The sequence below is a fragment of the Bubalus bubalis genome, chromosome 17 (assembly GCF_019923935.1).
Source record: "Bubalus bubalis isolate 160015118507 breed Murrah chromosome 17, NDDB_SH_1, whole genome shotgun sequence".
NCBI lineage: Eukaryota > Metazoa > Chordata > Mammalia > Artiodactyla > Bovidae > Bubalus > Bubalus bubalis.
In genome coordinates, this window is record NC_059173.1 from 9,249,248 (window position 1) to 9,261,431 (window position 12,184).

The 12,184-nt window shown below is 55.1% G+C and overlaps 1 protein-coding gene across 3 annotated transcripts in view; it reads right to left on the reverse strand.

Annotated features, from left to right (window-relative positions):
* The window catches only part of TRPV4 (transient receptor potential cation channel subfamily V member 4), a 38,820-nt gene that overhangs the window by 16,259 nt on the left and 10,377 nt on the right, over window positions 1–12,184 (reverse strand). For 2 of the 3 annotated variants that reach the window (XM_025267479.2, XM_006052920.3), the window contains exons 2-3: window positions 5,555–5,972; window positions 2,257–2,429 (exon numbers count right to left, since the gene is read on the reverse strand). In XM_025267479.2, the coding sequence (XP_025123264.1) occupies window positions 2,257–2,429; window positions 5,555–5,940 (559 nt within the window). In that variant the 5' untranslated portion in view covers window positions 5,941–5,972. Of the gene's footprint in view, window positions 1–2,256; window positions 2,430–5,554; window positions 5,973–7,586; window positions 7,678–12,184 lie in introns of all 3 variants that reach the window. The other variant, XM_044930050.1, reaches the window with a different exon arrangement.

Genomic DNA, 12,184 nt, shown 5'->3' on the forward strand with positions numbered 1-12,184 from the left:
TTCAGACTCAGCTCAAGTGTCGCCTCCTCCCAGAAACTCTCCCAGATTTTCCTGATCAAGTCAAATCCTCCAACACAGCTTCTTTGTGGACACACAGTTACAGGTTGTAATTGTGTATTTGTTTCTGTGATTGCTTAATCAATGTCGGTCTCACCCCCGAGACTGAGAGAAACTTGAGGTCAAGTCTGCTTTGTTCATCATTTTTTGCCCCAGGCCAGTACCACTCCTGACGCTTGTTAGGTGCCCAATAACCACTTGTTGAGTAAATACACATTCAGTGAAGGGGCATGCTGTGCACTGCAAGGAATTCCAAACCACAAGGGTTCAAGTGGTTTATGTAGGATGTGGGACCACACCGTTGATTTGGACTGTAGCAGGGTGCGGGGCTGCCAACCTGGGTCCTGGGATAAGAAGCCAAGAACAGGGCTCAGCCAGAAATCAGGCGTGGCTGCAGTCACAGGACTCCACCACCAGGTGGCGAAGTGGCTTTGTCCACTGGGGAGGCTGGAGCCAGGGGCCCTAAATAAACTTCTGTTGGAGGTTGTCCAACTTTTGAGGGGGTGGTCACTGACTCCCCTAATGAGCTCATGAACCTCTGGCTAGAAAAACATGCAGGGGTGCAGCCAGTGTTTGCGGAGCTCGAGACATGCAATTTGGGGATCCTGTTTATGAAAATGAACACACAACTACAAATTCCAAGTTAGGTCCACGGATGTACTGGGGGCCAGAGCAAGAGAGGGTCCTGAAGCCTAAGTAGTGGGCCTCACAGTAAGTCCCCCTCTACACCTGCCTTATTCGGTACAATGTCAGGGACCTCCCCCCAGCCGGTCTTAGAGCCCCCCACCCAGGCTCACGCAGACCCACTTGCCCGAACTCAGCCTGTGCTCAGAGACCCAGTCCTTAACTCAGGAAAAACCAGAAGTCTTGGCAAGTCCAGCCTGGCGCTGCTCACCAAAGGCAAAGCACCACGATCTCTGTTTCACAGGGGCTCCCTCTACCCCAAATCTCCCCACTTTTGCATGGTGAACTTGGGGGGCTAGGTGGGGCTGTTTGGCCAGGGCTTATATGTGGTTGATCTCCAAATGAGATTGGCAGCATCATGGAGACCTTCTGAGGGGAGAGGGGGACCCCATCCCCCTACAACTGTAACCTCATGCCCCACACAAGGCCACACTGTCTGCGCCCTGGCTGGGCACCATGAATGAACGCTTTTTGTAAGTCCGGTAATTCTCTTCTGATGGACACAGTGATACAGCAGAGTATCATTTTGATGTTCAGAGAGTCTGGCTGGTAAAGGTATATGTGAAAAATACACTGCAGACCTGGTCAGCCTATTTAGGCGCTTAATTTGCTTGAAATACCTAAAGTCTCCAAATACCTGATCTCCCTGGAGCGTCGTCAGCCCTGTTACTGTGGCCGGCCCACCTGAGACAGGCCCTCCTTCCTGGCAGGTCACAGTTCTTGACATTTTATATTGATTTGTGGGGTCATTTGGCCAGTTAACGACAGCTCACCTGGTACCTGGCACACAGTATGTGGCTGACTTGGGTGGAGGGGTTCACAGGCTCCCCTCCCAGATGTGCAGAGAGGCCGGGGCAGCGGAGGGAGCCAGTGCCCTGGGGCGGATGTTTGAGCCTGGACGAGCCTGGAGGGAGCTGTCTGGGCTACGTCCCAGGGCAGGGGACTGGGCTCCAGTCTACAGTGGGGAGCCAGAAAATTGGGCAGGGGCGGGGCTTGAACCTGGAGAGCAGAAGCAGGAATGACCTGCAACCCCTTCCAGAGCTCCCCCAGACAGGACAGGGGCTTCTGGGACCCTGGCTGCCTGTGCGCGGCACTATGGGATTCTCTGTCCGCAGAGGCCAGGGCTATGCTGTGATTATTCCCCAGGGTACAGATGAGGAAACTGAGGCTCAGAGAGGCCAAGGATCCCTTAAGTGGTAGAGGTGGGATCTGAGCCCAGGTGTGTAGACTCTGGGCTTCCCTGGTGGCTCAGATGGTAAAGAAACAGCCTGTAATGTGACCTTGCTTACCTATGACACTTTCCATCAATAAAGGCTGAATGAAGAAAGGCAGCCAAGGCCCAGAGAGGTTAAGTAATATGGGAAAGGACACACAGGACTAGACTCCCTGTCCAGTGCTCTTCCTTGCTAGTGCAGCCCACTGACCCAAGAGAAGATGCTGACGGGAAAGGGGGCCCCCGACGCCAGGCCTCCCCCAAGCCCCAGCTGGCCTGCCTGCTATTCTTGGGTGGCTCACCCCGGAACTCCTCGTCCGTGAGGCGCTTCTTGTGGGTCAGCAAGAAGGGGAGCAGCCCATCCAGGTCAGCGGTGGAGCCCCGGGACACGATGTCAAAGAGGATAGGCCGGTTGAAGACTTTGAGGATGGGAGGCGGCTGGGGTGCGGGAGCTTTGGGGCTCTGTGGCTGCTTCCTGAAGGGGGAGGAAGCGGGGTGATAGGAGGGCTCATCCCCTGCCCACCCTCATGGTCTCCAGCCTTAGAGGCTGGAGGATTGTAGGGGAGGGCAGCTGGAGCCCTAGGGAGGGGCCAGGCTAAGAGGGGAGAGACATCTGGAGACACAGGAATGTTTTACCCCAACACTGTACCTAGCACCTACTGTGTGCTGGGTGGAGACAGACAGAAGCTCCCAAGGTCCCCATCCATCTATCCAAACATCCATCCATGCATTCATACATCCAACCATCCACCCATTCACTCACCCATCCATCTACCTATCCATCCACTACCCACACTCCCACCCCTCTACCCATCCATTCACCCATCCATCTATCCACCCACCCATCCATGCTTCCATCCCTCCACCCACCCACCCATTCACCCACCCATCCATCCATCTCTTTGTCATTTATAAGTGCTTAATAAGCCAGAGATTGGAAGAGACAAAGATACTAAGGACAGAAAGGAGGAACACCAGACTAAAAGATAAAGCAACTCTATCATTTATTCAAATCACTCAGTGCTTGATTTATTCATTCAACAAACATTTGAGACAAATGAGGCCGTGCACGTAGATGCTTAGCTCAAGGCCCCACCACAGTCAACGCTGGTAAACGTTAGCTGCTGTTCCTGTTATTATTTAGTGCTACTGGGTGTCCGGAGCCTGTATGTGTGGAAGAAACGCTGAGCTGCAGAGGCGGGTGGAGAAAGAATAAGGTGGGGAGGGCTGGGGGAGGAGAATTGATGGAGAAGGAAAGAAGGGAAAAAAACAGACAGTCAATCAGCCATTCAATAAGCGTTCACTGGGCACCTACTGTGCGCTAGGTTTTGAGAGACAAAAAGCTGGCGCAGAGCTAGCCCAGGGGCACCGAGGGCAGGGACACTCTGTGTCGCGTGCTCACCCACCCAGCGCCCAGCACACACAGAGGCAGGAGGAGGCTGTGAATGAAGACAGGACGGACAGGAGAGGAGGACAGCGTGCGAACGGGAGAGTGGAGGGGAGCAGAGAGGGAGCCAGACAGGAGGCGGGGCCCAGGGCCAAGGGGTCACCGAGCTGTTCCCGGGCCCAGACCTTGCCCCCCAGGACGGGGCCTCCAGCGACAGGGCGCCAGGGAAGGGAGAAGAGGTGCTTCTGGACACTGGGGTGGGGGGCACACAGGCTAGGGCAGCCCCCATTTCATCTGCTCCTGAACTGTGACCTTTGAGCCAAAGAATGAAAAGAACACCCTTGCCCCACCCCCATCCTCACTGAGGCAGCCTTCAGGGTCTCTGAAGACCTCAAGTGCTCAGCCGCACCCCCCTCCAACTCCTCTGCAGCCCCTCCAGAGCCATCAGCTCTAGCTGTCTGAGGTAGTGGTGGGGATGAGGGCCTGAAAGAGGGGGAAAGGGAGACGAAGAGCCCACCAGCTTGCAATGCAACCTTCCAAAGAGATCGGGCGCCGGGGCACCTTACAGTCCTGGGCCTGTCTCCACTTCTGAGTGGAGCTTACAAAGTTCATCCAGCAGCTTGCAGACTGCGCTCCTTGGAGACCTCAAGCTTCTCCAGCCTCCACCTGGAATGTTGTTCAGTCACTCAGTCATGACCGACTCTTTGCAACCCCATGGACTGCAGCACGCCAGGCTTCCCTGTCCTTTACCATCTCCCGGGGTTTGCTCAAACTCATGTCCATTGAGTCTATGAGATCCAACCATCTCATTCTCTGTAATCCCCTTCTCCTCCTGCCCTCAATCTTTCCCAGAATCAGGAGCTTTTCCAATGAATCCCCTGAGTGGCTGCCCTTTCTCACTCCTTAGCTTTGGGCTTAAATGCCAGCTCCTCCAGGAAGTCCACCTGGATTATGTTTCCTGTATCAGCTCCCTCTCTCACCTCAGCACCTCCCCCAGAGTGAACTATTTTTTTTCAATTCTACCAGTTTATTGCTACCAACCCATCTCCCTCCACCCTCCTCATGCATGCGGGCTCAGTCATGTAACCCCATGGACTGCAGCCCGCCAGGCTCCTCTGTCCATGGACTTTTCTAGGCAAGAATACTGGAGTGGGTTGCCATTTCCTTCTCCCAGAGTCAACTCTTTCTTTCTTTCTTTCTTTCTTTCTTTTTGACCAAGCAGCATGCGTGATCTCCCCTGAGCAGGGACTGAACCCATACTCCCTTCATTGGGAGCATGGAGTCTTAACCACTGGATCACCAGATAAGTCCAAAGTGAACTGTCTACTCACTTGCTTATTAAGTGTTCTGCCCTCCAAACTGAAAGTGCCAGTGACAGTTACTCAGTACCTAAGCTAAGCAGGGGCAGCATCTGGCCTGGCTCATTCCTGGAGCCCCAGGGCCAACCCCTCCCCTAACCTGGCATGTGGTGGGTGGCCCAAAAACCTTCACTGAACAAACCGATGACTCGGTAAATAAACAAAGGAGACAGACAGCTCCTGACCAAGCGGGGGCTGAGAAGGTGGCTGGGCTTCATCCAGGGGCGTAAAGGAGTCTGTGATCAGCATGAGGGGACAGAAGGACATACGCAGACTTCAAGACTCCTCCAGACACACACAGAGGCCTGAGTAGGGTCTAACGGGTTTTCATGTGGAGATGGCTAGACAGAGAGATGGCAGATGAATAGATGGGTCGATAGGTATCCGAATGAGTGATGATGGAGGATAAACTGGACAAACGGATGGACAGGTGGAAAGGCGGGTAGCTGGTAAGAGAGAAAGAGAGAAGGAAAGAGAAATAACGAAAGAGAGATATGGAAATGGAATAAATGAATGAATGATGAATAGTTTGATAGCTGACTGGCTGGATGAATAGAAACGGAGAGTAGATAGAAGAATGGATGGCTGTTTGGAGAGTAAACAGTGGACAAACGGAAAACGGGTGGTATGAGAGGACGACTAGATGATGGATAGAAGGGCAGACAGGTACTTGAGGGAGTCGATGATGGACAGGTGGACAGATGGATGGATGGACTGGACGAGTGAATGGCTAGGTGGAAAGACAGGTAGCTGGATGAATGAATGAGTAGATGAAGGGTGGGTGGGTGGATGGATGGGTGGATGGGCGAATTCAATACAGAGGAGACCCTTGGCCAGGCAGCCAGCAATACTCACTCTATGACCTTCCTCCTCCACCGCTTGTTGTCACTGGGGTGGTGACGATAGGTGCCGTAGTCAAACAGCGAGTCCATGGGCGCCTTCTTGGGCCCGGGCACCACCGAGGACTCGTACAGGGTGGACTCCAGCAGGTCGATGGGGTTGGGCACCCCCTTGCGGAAGGCGCCCTGGAACTTCATGCGCAGGTTTGGTCGCCCGTCGCCTGGGCCGGCGGGGCGACCACCATCAGCCGGCGAGGGCGACGGGGAGCCGTCTTCCCCCTCGAACAGGTTGGCCAGCGATGACAGGGGGAAGGCCTCCCCGCCGGGGGGCCCACTCTCATCCCCGGGGGACTCGGCTGTCTCCCCTGGCCCCCCACGAGGGCCTTCACCAGGATCCGCCATGCTGCCCTGGGGACCCGTCCACACGGCTCGGCCTGCAAGGGAACGGGAGGGGCGTCAGGCCGGCTCCAGGAAGCCCCCCCCCGCGGGCAAACAGCGCTGCTGCCAGCTGCTTCAAGCCAACCTTGTAATGACAGGGGTGCAGGGCGGCCACTCCCAGATGTGGTTGGCCGCCAGCCCCCGCAGGAGCTGCAACAGGAGCCCCATTCAGGGACCTGGAAACACACGCCCGCCTCGCGTCCAGCTACCCTGGACATCAGCTGGAGAAGGAAGGGCCTCAGAATCACACCAGGTCCCCAAACATAGAGCCTAGGGCTTACTCCTGGCCAACCAAACCAGCTTTGGAGCACCCAGAGCAGGGTTTGAATCCAAGTTCCGCATTTAGCCACCATATGATAGGAAAGCTGATGGTTCACAGCCTTGGTTTCCTCATCTGTGAAATGGGGATGAAGCAGAGCACATGCGATCCAGTGGCCTGTGCTGTGCCTGCCACACAGAAAGCACCTACTAAAACCATTGAACACATGCTGCAGGCACACTAGGTGCTCAGCAAATACACATGCACTCATTGTGGGAGTCAGTCGCCTTCAGCTTCCCAGTGTCATCATTATGACCCCATTTCACAGAATAGGAAACTGAGGTTCTGAGCGTTCAGTTAGCCGTGCCCAAACTCTGCTCCCCAGTGCCGAGCGCTGACCCCTTCCCTCCCCTCTTTGCCTGGTTAGCTCCTGCCCACCTGTGTTCCCAGCTCGTGCTGCTTCCTCTGGGAAGCCCCCCCGACCATGTGTTCATGGGATTAGTTAATCCTGGGCTGTGAGTACCAGAGGGCAGGGAAGGCCTCTGCCTGTCCATGCCTGCACCCCGGCCCCTTGAGGGGTGCCACACGGACACACGACCTGATGACAAAGGTGGTCTCTATTCTCGTTTGTCAGGTGAGGAGAATGGAGCTTGACGAGGGCCAGTCACACAGCTTGCAAGGAGAAGAGCTGGACGTGAACCCAAGTCTCTCTGGCTCCCAGGCCCAATGTTTAGCCAGGAGAAGGGCAAGGGAGGGACCAGGGCCTGCTGGCTGTCAGCCCCCTGCCCTCTGCAGCACGCACGGGGCGGGCTGGACACCAAGGGCGAGTTTCCTGGAACTTCTCACATCCCGCCCGGGCTGCAGAGAAATGTCTGCAAAACTCTCTTTTCTACATCTCTCCCTCCGCGCACATTAGCAGAAGAACAAATAAAGATTGGTCCCCACCTTGTTTGGTTTTGGTTGCCAGGAGAGAAGGCGAGGGCCCCTGTAAGAGGCCTCTCTTGGCGGGCACAGCAGGGCACACAGAGGGTCAGAGCTCCTGTCTCGGACGGGCCCCACTCTGGGCACAAATGGGGAGGCAGAGCCTGGACTTTAGACTTTTCCCGGCCTGGGTTCTAATCCCAGCTAAGCTATTTCTGTGTAGCATGACCTTGAGAGAGTGTCCCAAGCCTCAGTCTCCTTATCTATAAAATGGGTACAATAGTAGTAGCTTTCTCATACATTTGCAGGAAGAATTAAATGAGATCGGGCATGTCCAGTGTTGACCCTGGGATTAACCCGGGGGCTGTCGATGAGCACAATCAGAGAGGGAAGAAAGGGCTAGGTGCACAGGTGCTGAAATCGGTTTTACCCTTCCAGCAGGTCGATGGGGTTCCCCTCTGGGCCCTGGTTAGTCAGCAGCTGTGAGATCTTGGGCAAATCACTTCCTCTCAGTTCCCCACCTGTAAAACCAGGGTAACCACAACACCTCCTAAAGCCTGGGAGATGCCAAGTGCCTTCAAGAATTTGAAGCACGCACTGGGTGCCGGTGCCTAGTATGAGTCAGGAGACATTAGTTCCAATCCACCTGCCAGGCGGGTAATGAAGACCCCCTAGGGGCTGCCCCCTGGATCCCAGCTCTGTGACGCAGGAATGGGGGTATGTTGAGGCAGGGAGGGCTGTCCACCAGGGTGCAGGCACTGAGGGGGAGATTAGACTTCCCCAGGCACAGTCCTGCTCACCTCAGTGGGGACCCCAGGGTCAGGGGAAGAGAAGGAGTTTAGGCACATACTTCTTAATTACTGCACCCCCTCCCAGGTCCCCACAGGGTTCCAGACACCCTCCACCCAAGGTGGGGGCCAGATGAGGCAGCCCCTCCAGCCCCCACCATGCCTGTACCCCTTCCCCTAAGAAATCTCAGCTCAGACAGCATCCAGGGTTTCTGGGGCTCCACAACAGGGGGTCTGGAGTCAGCCAGCCCCAGGTTCAAATCCCCACTCAGTCACTCACTCACTGCCATTAGCCTTGACAAGGCAAACAGGGATCAATGTCAGCGTATTAATTATGGTGAAGCGATAATTATGAACTAAACCCCCATCATCACCATGATCATGGGGCTCTTGGGGGCCCAAGTGCTTCACACACATGCTTTCGCCTGGTCCTCCCTGGAACCCTAGACCAGTGGTTCTCAGCCGGGGCGCCTCGGGTCCTCAGGGACACTGGGCAATATCCAGAAACATGCTTGGTTGTCACACTGCAGAGGAGAGAGGGCTAATGGCATCTAGTGAGTCAAGGCCAGGGGTAGCACCAGACACCCTACAAGGCATAGGACTGTGCCTGCCACGAGGAACTATCCAGCCAGAAAACAGTGCTGAGGTTGAGAGATCTACCTCTGGAGGTAGGTACTCCTGTAATACTCCTTTCACAGATGAGGAAAACTGAGGCTCTGAGAGGTTAAGTGACTTGCCTGAGGGCACATTGCAGGTGAGTGCCAGAAAAAGTGAAAGTAAAAGTGTCAGTCACTCTTTGTGACCCCATGGACTGTAGTCCGCCAGGCTCCTCTGTCCATGGAATTCTCCAGGCAAGAATACTGCAGTGGGTAGCCATTTACTTCTCCAAGGGAATCTTCCCAACTCAAGGACTGAACCTGGATCTCCCGCATTGCAGGGCTTCCCTGGTAGCTCAGCTAGTAAAGAATCTGCCTGCAATGCAGGAGACCCTGGTTCGATTCCTGGGTTGGGAAGTTCCCCTGGAGAAGGGATAGGCTGCTACCTACTCCAGTACTCTTGGGCTTCCCTAGTGGCTCAGATGGTAAAGAATCCGCCTGCAATGTGGGAGACCTGGGTTTGATCCCTGGGTTCGGAAAATCCCCTAGAGGAGGGCATGGCAACCCACTGTAGTATCCTCCAGTATTCTTGCCTGGAGAATCCCCATGGATAGAGGAGCCTGGAGGGCTACAGACCATGGGGTTGCAAAGAGTTGGACATGATTGAGCAACTAAGCACAGCATAGCACTCCTGCATCGCAGGCAACTTCTTTACCATCTGAGCCACCAGGGAAGCCCTTAGTGACAAACCCAGGACTCAAACCCAGGCAGTTGGCTGTGGAGGCTGGGCTACCCTAACCCCTCAGTTGACAGCATGGCCTGGGGGCCGGGTGCCACACCAAACCCTTAGAGTATCTTGTTCAAGGTGCACAACGGCCCCTCGAGAGGATTACTACCATCAGCCCATGCTAACCTCTCTGAGCCTCAGTTTCCCTGCATACAAAATGAGGGCTGCAAAACAGCTTCTATCCTATAGGTTAATGGGCAGGTCAGGTGTCTCTTGGGCCCCTAATAAGCACCTGACAAATGTTTTGGTTTTTTTTGGTCTATTTTCTGGCCACATTGTGCAGCATGCAGGATCTTAGTTCCCTGACCAGGGATCGAACCTCTGCCCACTGCAGTGGAAGCACCCGGTTAAGCATCTTAACCAGGGAGGCCCCTTGACAAATAATTGAATCATCATCGCCATTATGATACAATCCCAGCATACCCACCCTCCCCAGGTACACGCATGGGGTGGTCCTACAGCCATGCGTCCACAGTCCTTATTAACATTCACCAAGTCCTCCCAGCCTCTCCCTCAGTTAATCCACCGGGGCCTGGTGAGCAAGGTTGCAATGCTCCCATTTCACAGCTGAGAAAACTGGGGCCGCTGAGATGACGCCACACAGAGTGAGCGACCTTGAAGAACTGGACTCTGGACTCCCAACCCTGGACTCCCTCCACAGCGCACAACCCAAGTGTGTACAGACACTAGCGTGCACGCACACGCCTGTTCACAAGCGGACACACACAGCCTGCTCTGTGGCAGTCCCCTCCCCAAACACTGGCGTTCTCTGTGGTTGGGGATCGCGATCACTCCCTGTTCTCATTTGCCCTGTAGGCTGTTATTACACATTCCAAATCCGTGCCAGACTTAGGGGGAAGGAGGGGTGCCGGCCGGGAAGGGAGGCTGAGAGTCCTCCTGACTCTCCTCTGCGTGTAAATATCGTGTATGTTTCCTCCTCTCTTTCCCCCTGTGCTCATGCGTGCATACGTGTGCCCACTGTGAGCCCCTGGGAATGCCTCTGCAGGGGGCAGCGCCCAGCTGGCACCAGGAGCGTATCAGGGGCTCAACGAAGGACATTTAGGCCAAGTGTGGACGTCCCCACAGGCTGTGTGACCACTGCATTCATTTAATGTGGCGGATTTCAAATGTTTTTAAGCATCCAAACCATATATATATATATATATATACACACACAAACACACACACACACACATATAGGCTTCCCAGGTGTCTCAGATGGTAAAGAATCCATCTGCAATGCAGGAGACCTGGGTTCAATCCCTGGGTTGGGAAGATCCCCTGGAGAAGAGAATGGCAACCCCACTCCAGCATTCTTGTCTGGGAAATCCCATGGACAGAGGAGCTTGGTGGGCTACCATCCATGGGGTCACAAAGAGTTGAACACCACTGAGTCACTAACACACACCCCCACATCATAATATATACTAGGCAGCAGTCCACACACAGATAGTAATTGTGGCAGGATGGATGGGTCTGAATCCCAGGGCCCAAAGAACAGGACTGGAAGCCATTCACCCACGTATTTACTCAACAAATGTTTCCTGAGCATCTATCGTGTGCCAGGTCTTGGGGGCACAGATGTGAGCAAGACAAAGAACTCCTGCCCTCCTGGGGCTGACCTGGTGAGAAAACAGAGCAAATAGCCAGACAGAGCAAGAAGCTGAGGCATGTCTGGGGATGAGAGCTGGTTAGACAGGAAGGGCTTGGGAGCGGTGAATTCATGGGTGCAGGACGAGGAGATCAGGAGATACAGGGCTGAGCCAGGGTCCCCCAGGTCTTCCTCTCTGCCCGGGTCAGACCCCAAGCTCTCCAGAAACATGGCTGAAGGTCACGCATTTGGCTCTGATGGCCCTGGGGACTCGGTCAGGGCAGCTAAACCCACACTCCCTGGCCCGACCGAGGAGGGGGCACCTGGTGGGAGCTGGTGGGTCTGGGAAAGAATGTGCATGTTGACGTCAGACCGATCGGGGTTGGTGCCCAGACCCTACTGCTCATTAACCAGGTGAGCCTGAGCTAGTCATTTGGCCTCTCTGAGCCTTGCAGGCCTCACCTTCCCCTGGGGGACTTAACTGGGTCACCCTGAGGATTATAGGAACTGAGACAAGCACCTGGCACACAGTAAGCCCTCAACGAACAGCAAACCGCAAGACCGCATGAACGGCAGGTGCTTCTCCCTGGCAATCCCGGGTGCAGCAGGGGCGGGCTGGAGGGCTCTGGCTCCATACCCCCCACCCTTCTTCTGGCAGAAGAAGGGGCCCACCCTCGCCGTTACCCCAGGGCTTTGCCTGATCTCATGGAAACCCTGGCACGTCCTTGTCAAATCCCATCCTCCTGATTACGTGAGCGAGGAAAGCTGCTTAGATCTAGGGGCAAGTTCAGGCGTGCAGGGGCTGCTCCACCCCAGGGGGAGGAATGCCAGGGAGCTGGGACCGATGCACGCCAACAGGCATCTGCTGAGTGCCAAGTGTGTGCAGGGCACCGAGGAAGCAGAGAAGAGTGGAAACTCGGGGAACTCAGTCTAGGAGGGGACCAGGTGGCTGACCCGCTCCGGGCCTTTGCCTGGGCTGGTCTTCCTCCACTGGCTCCCTTTCTCTGGGTGTCATCTTAACCAGCACTTCCTGAGAGGCCTTCCTCCCCCCGCCCCACCCCACCCCACCCCATTCTAAACCAGCTCCTTGTGCTCACTCTTACAGCAAACTGGGCCTCCCTTTACGGCACTTCTCGTGATTAAACTTTGACCTTTGCTTATATCACCCTTTCATTCATTTTCTCTCTTCTCTGGAGTGTGAGCTCCGTGAAGGAGGGACTATCTTGTGCTGGCTGTCTCCCTGGCATTCAGGGTTATGCCAAGGCA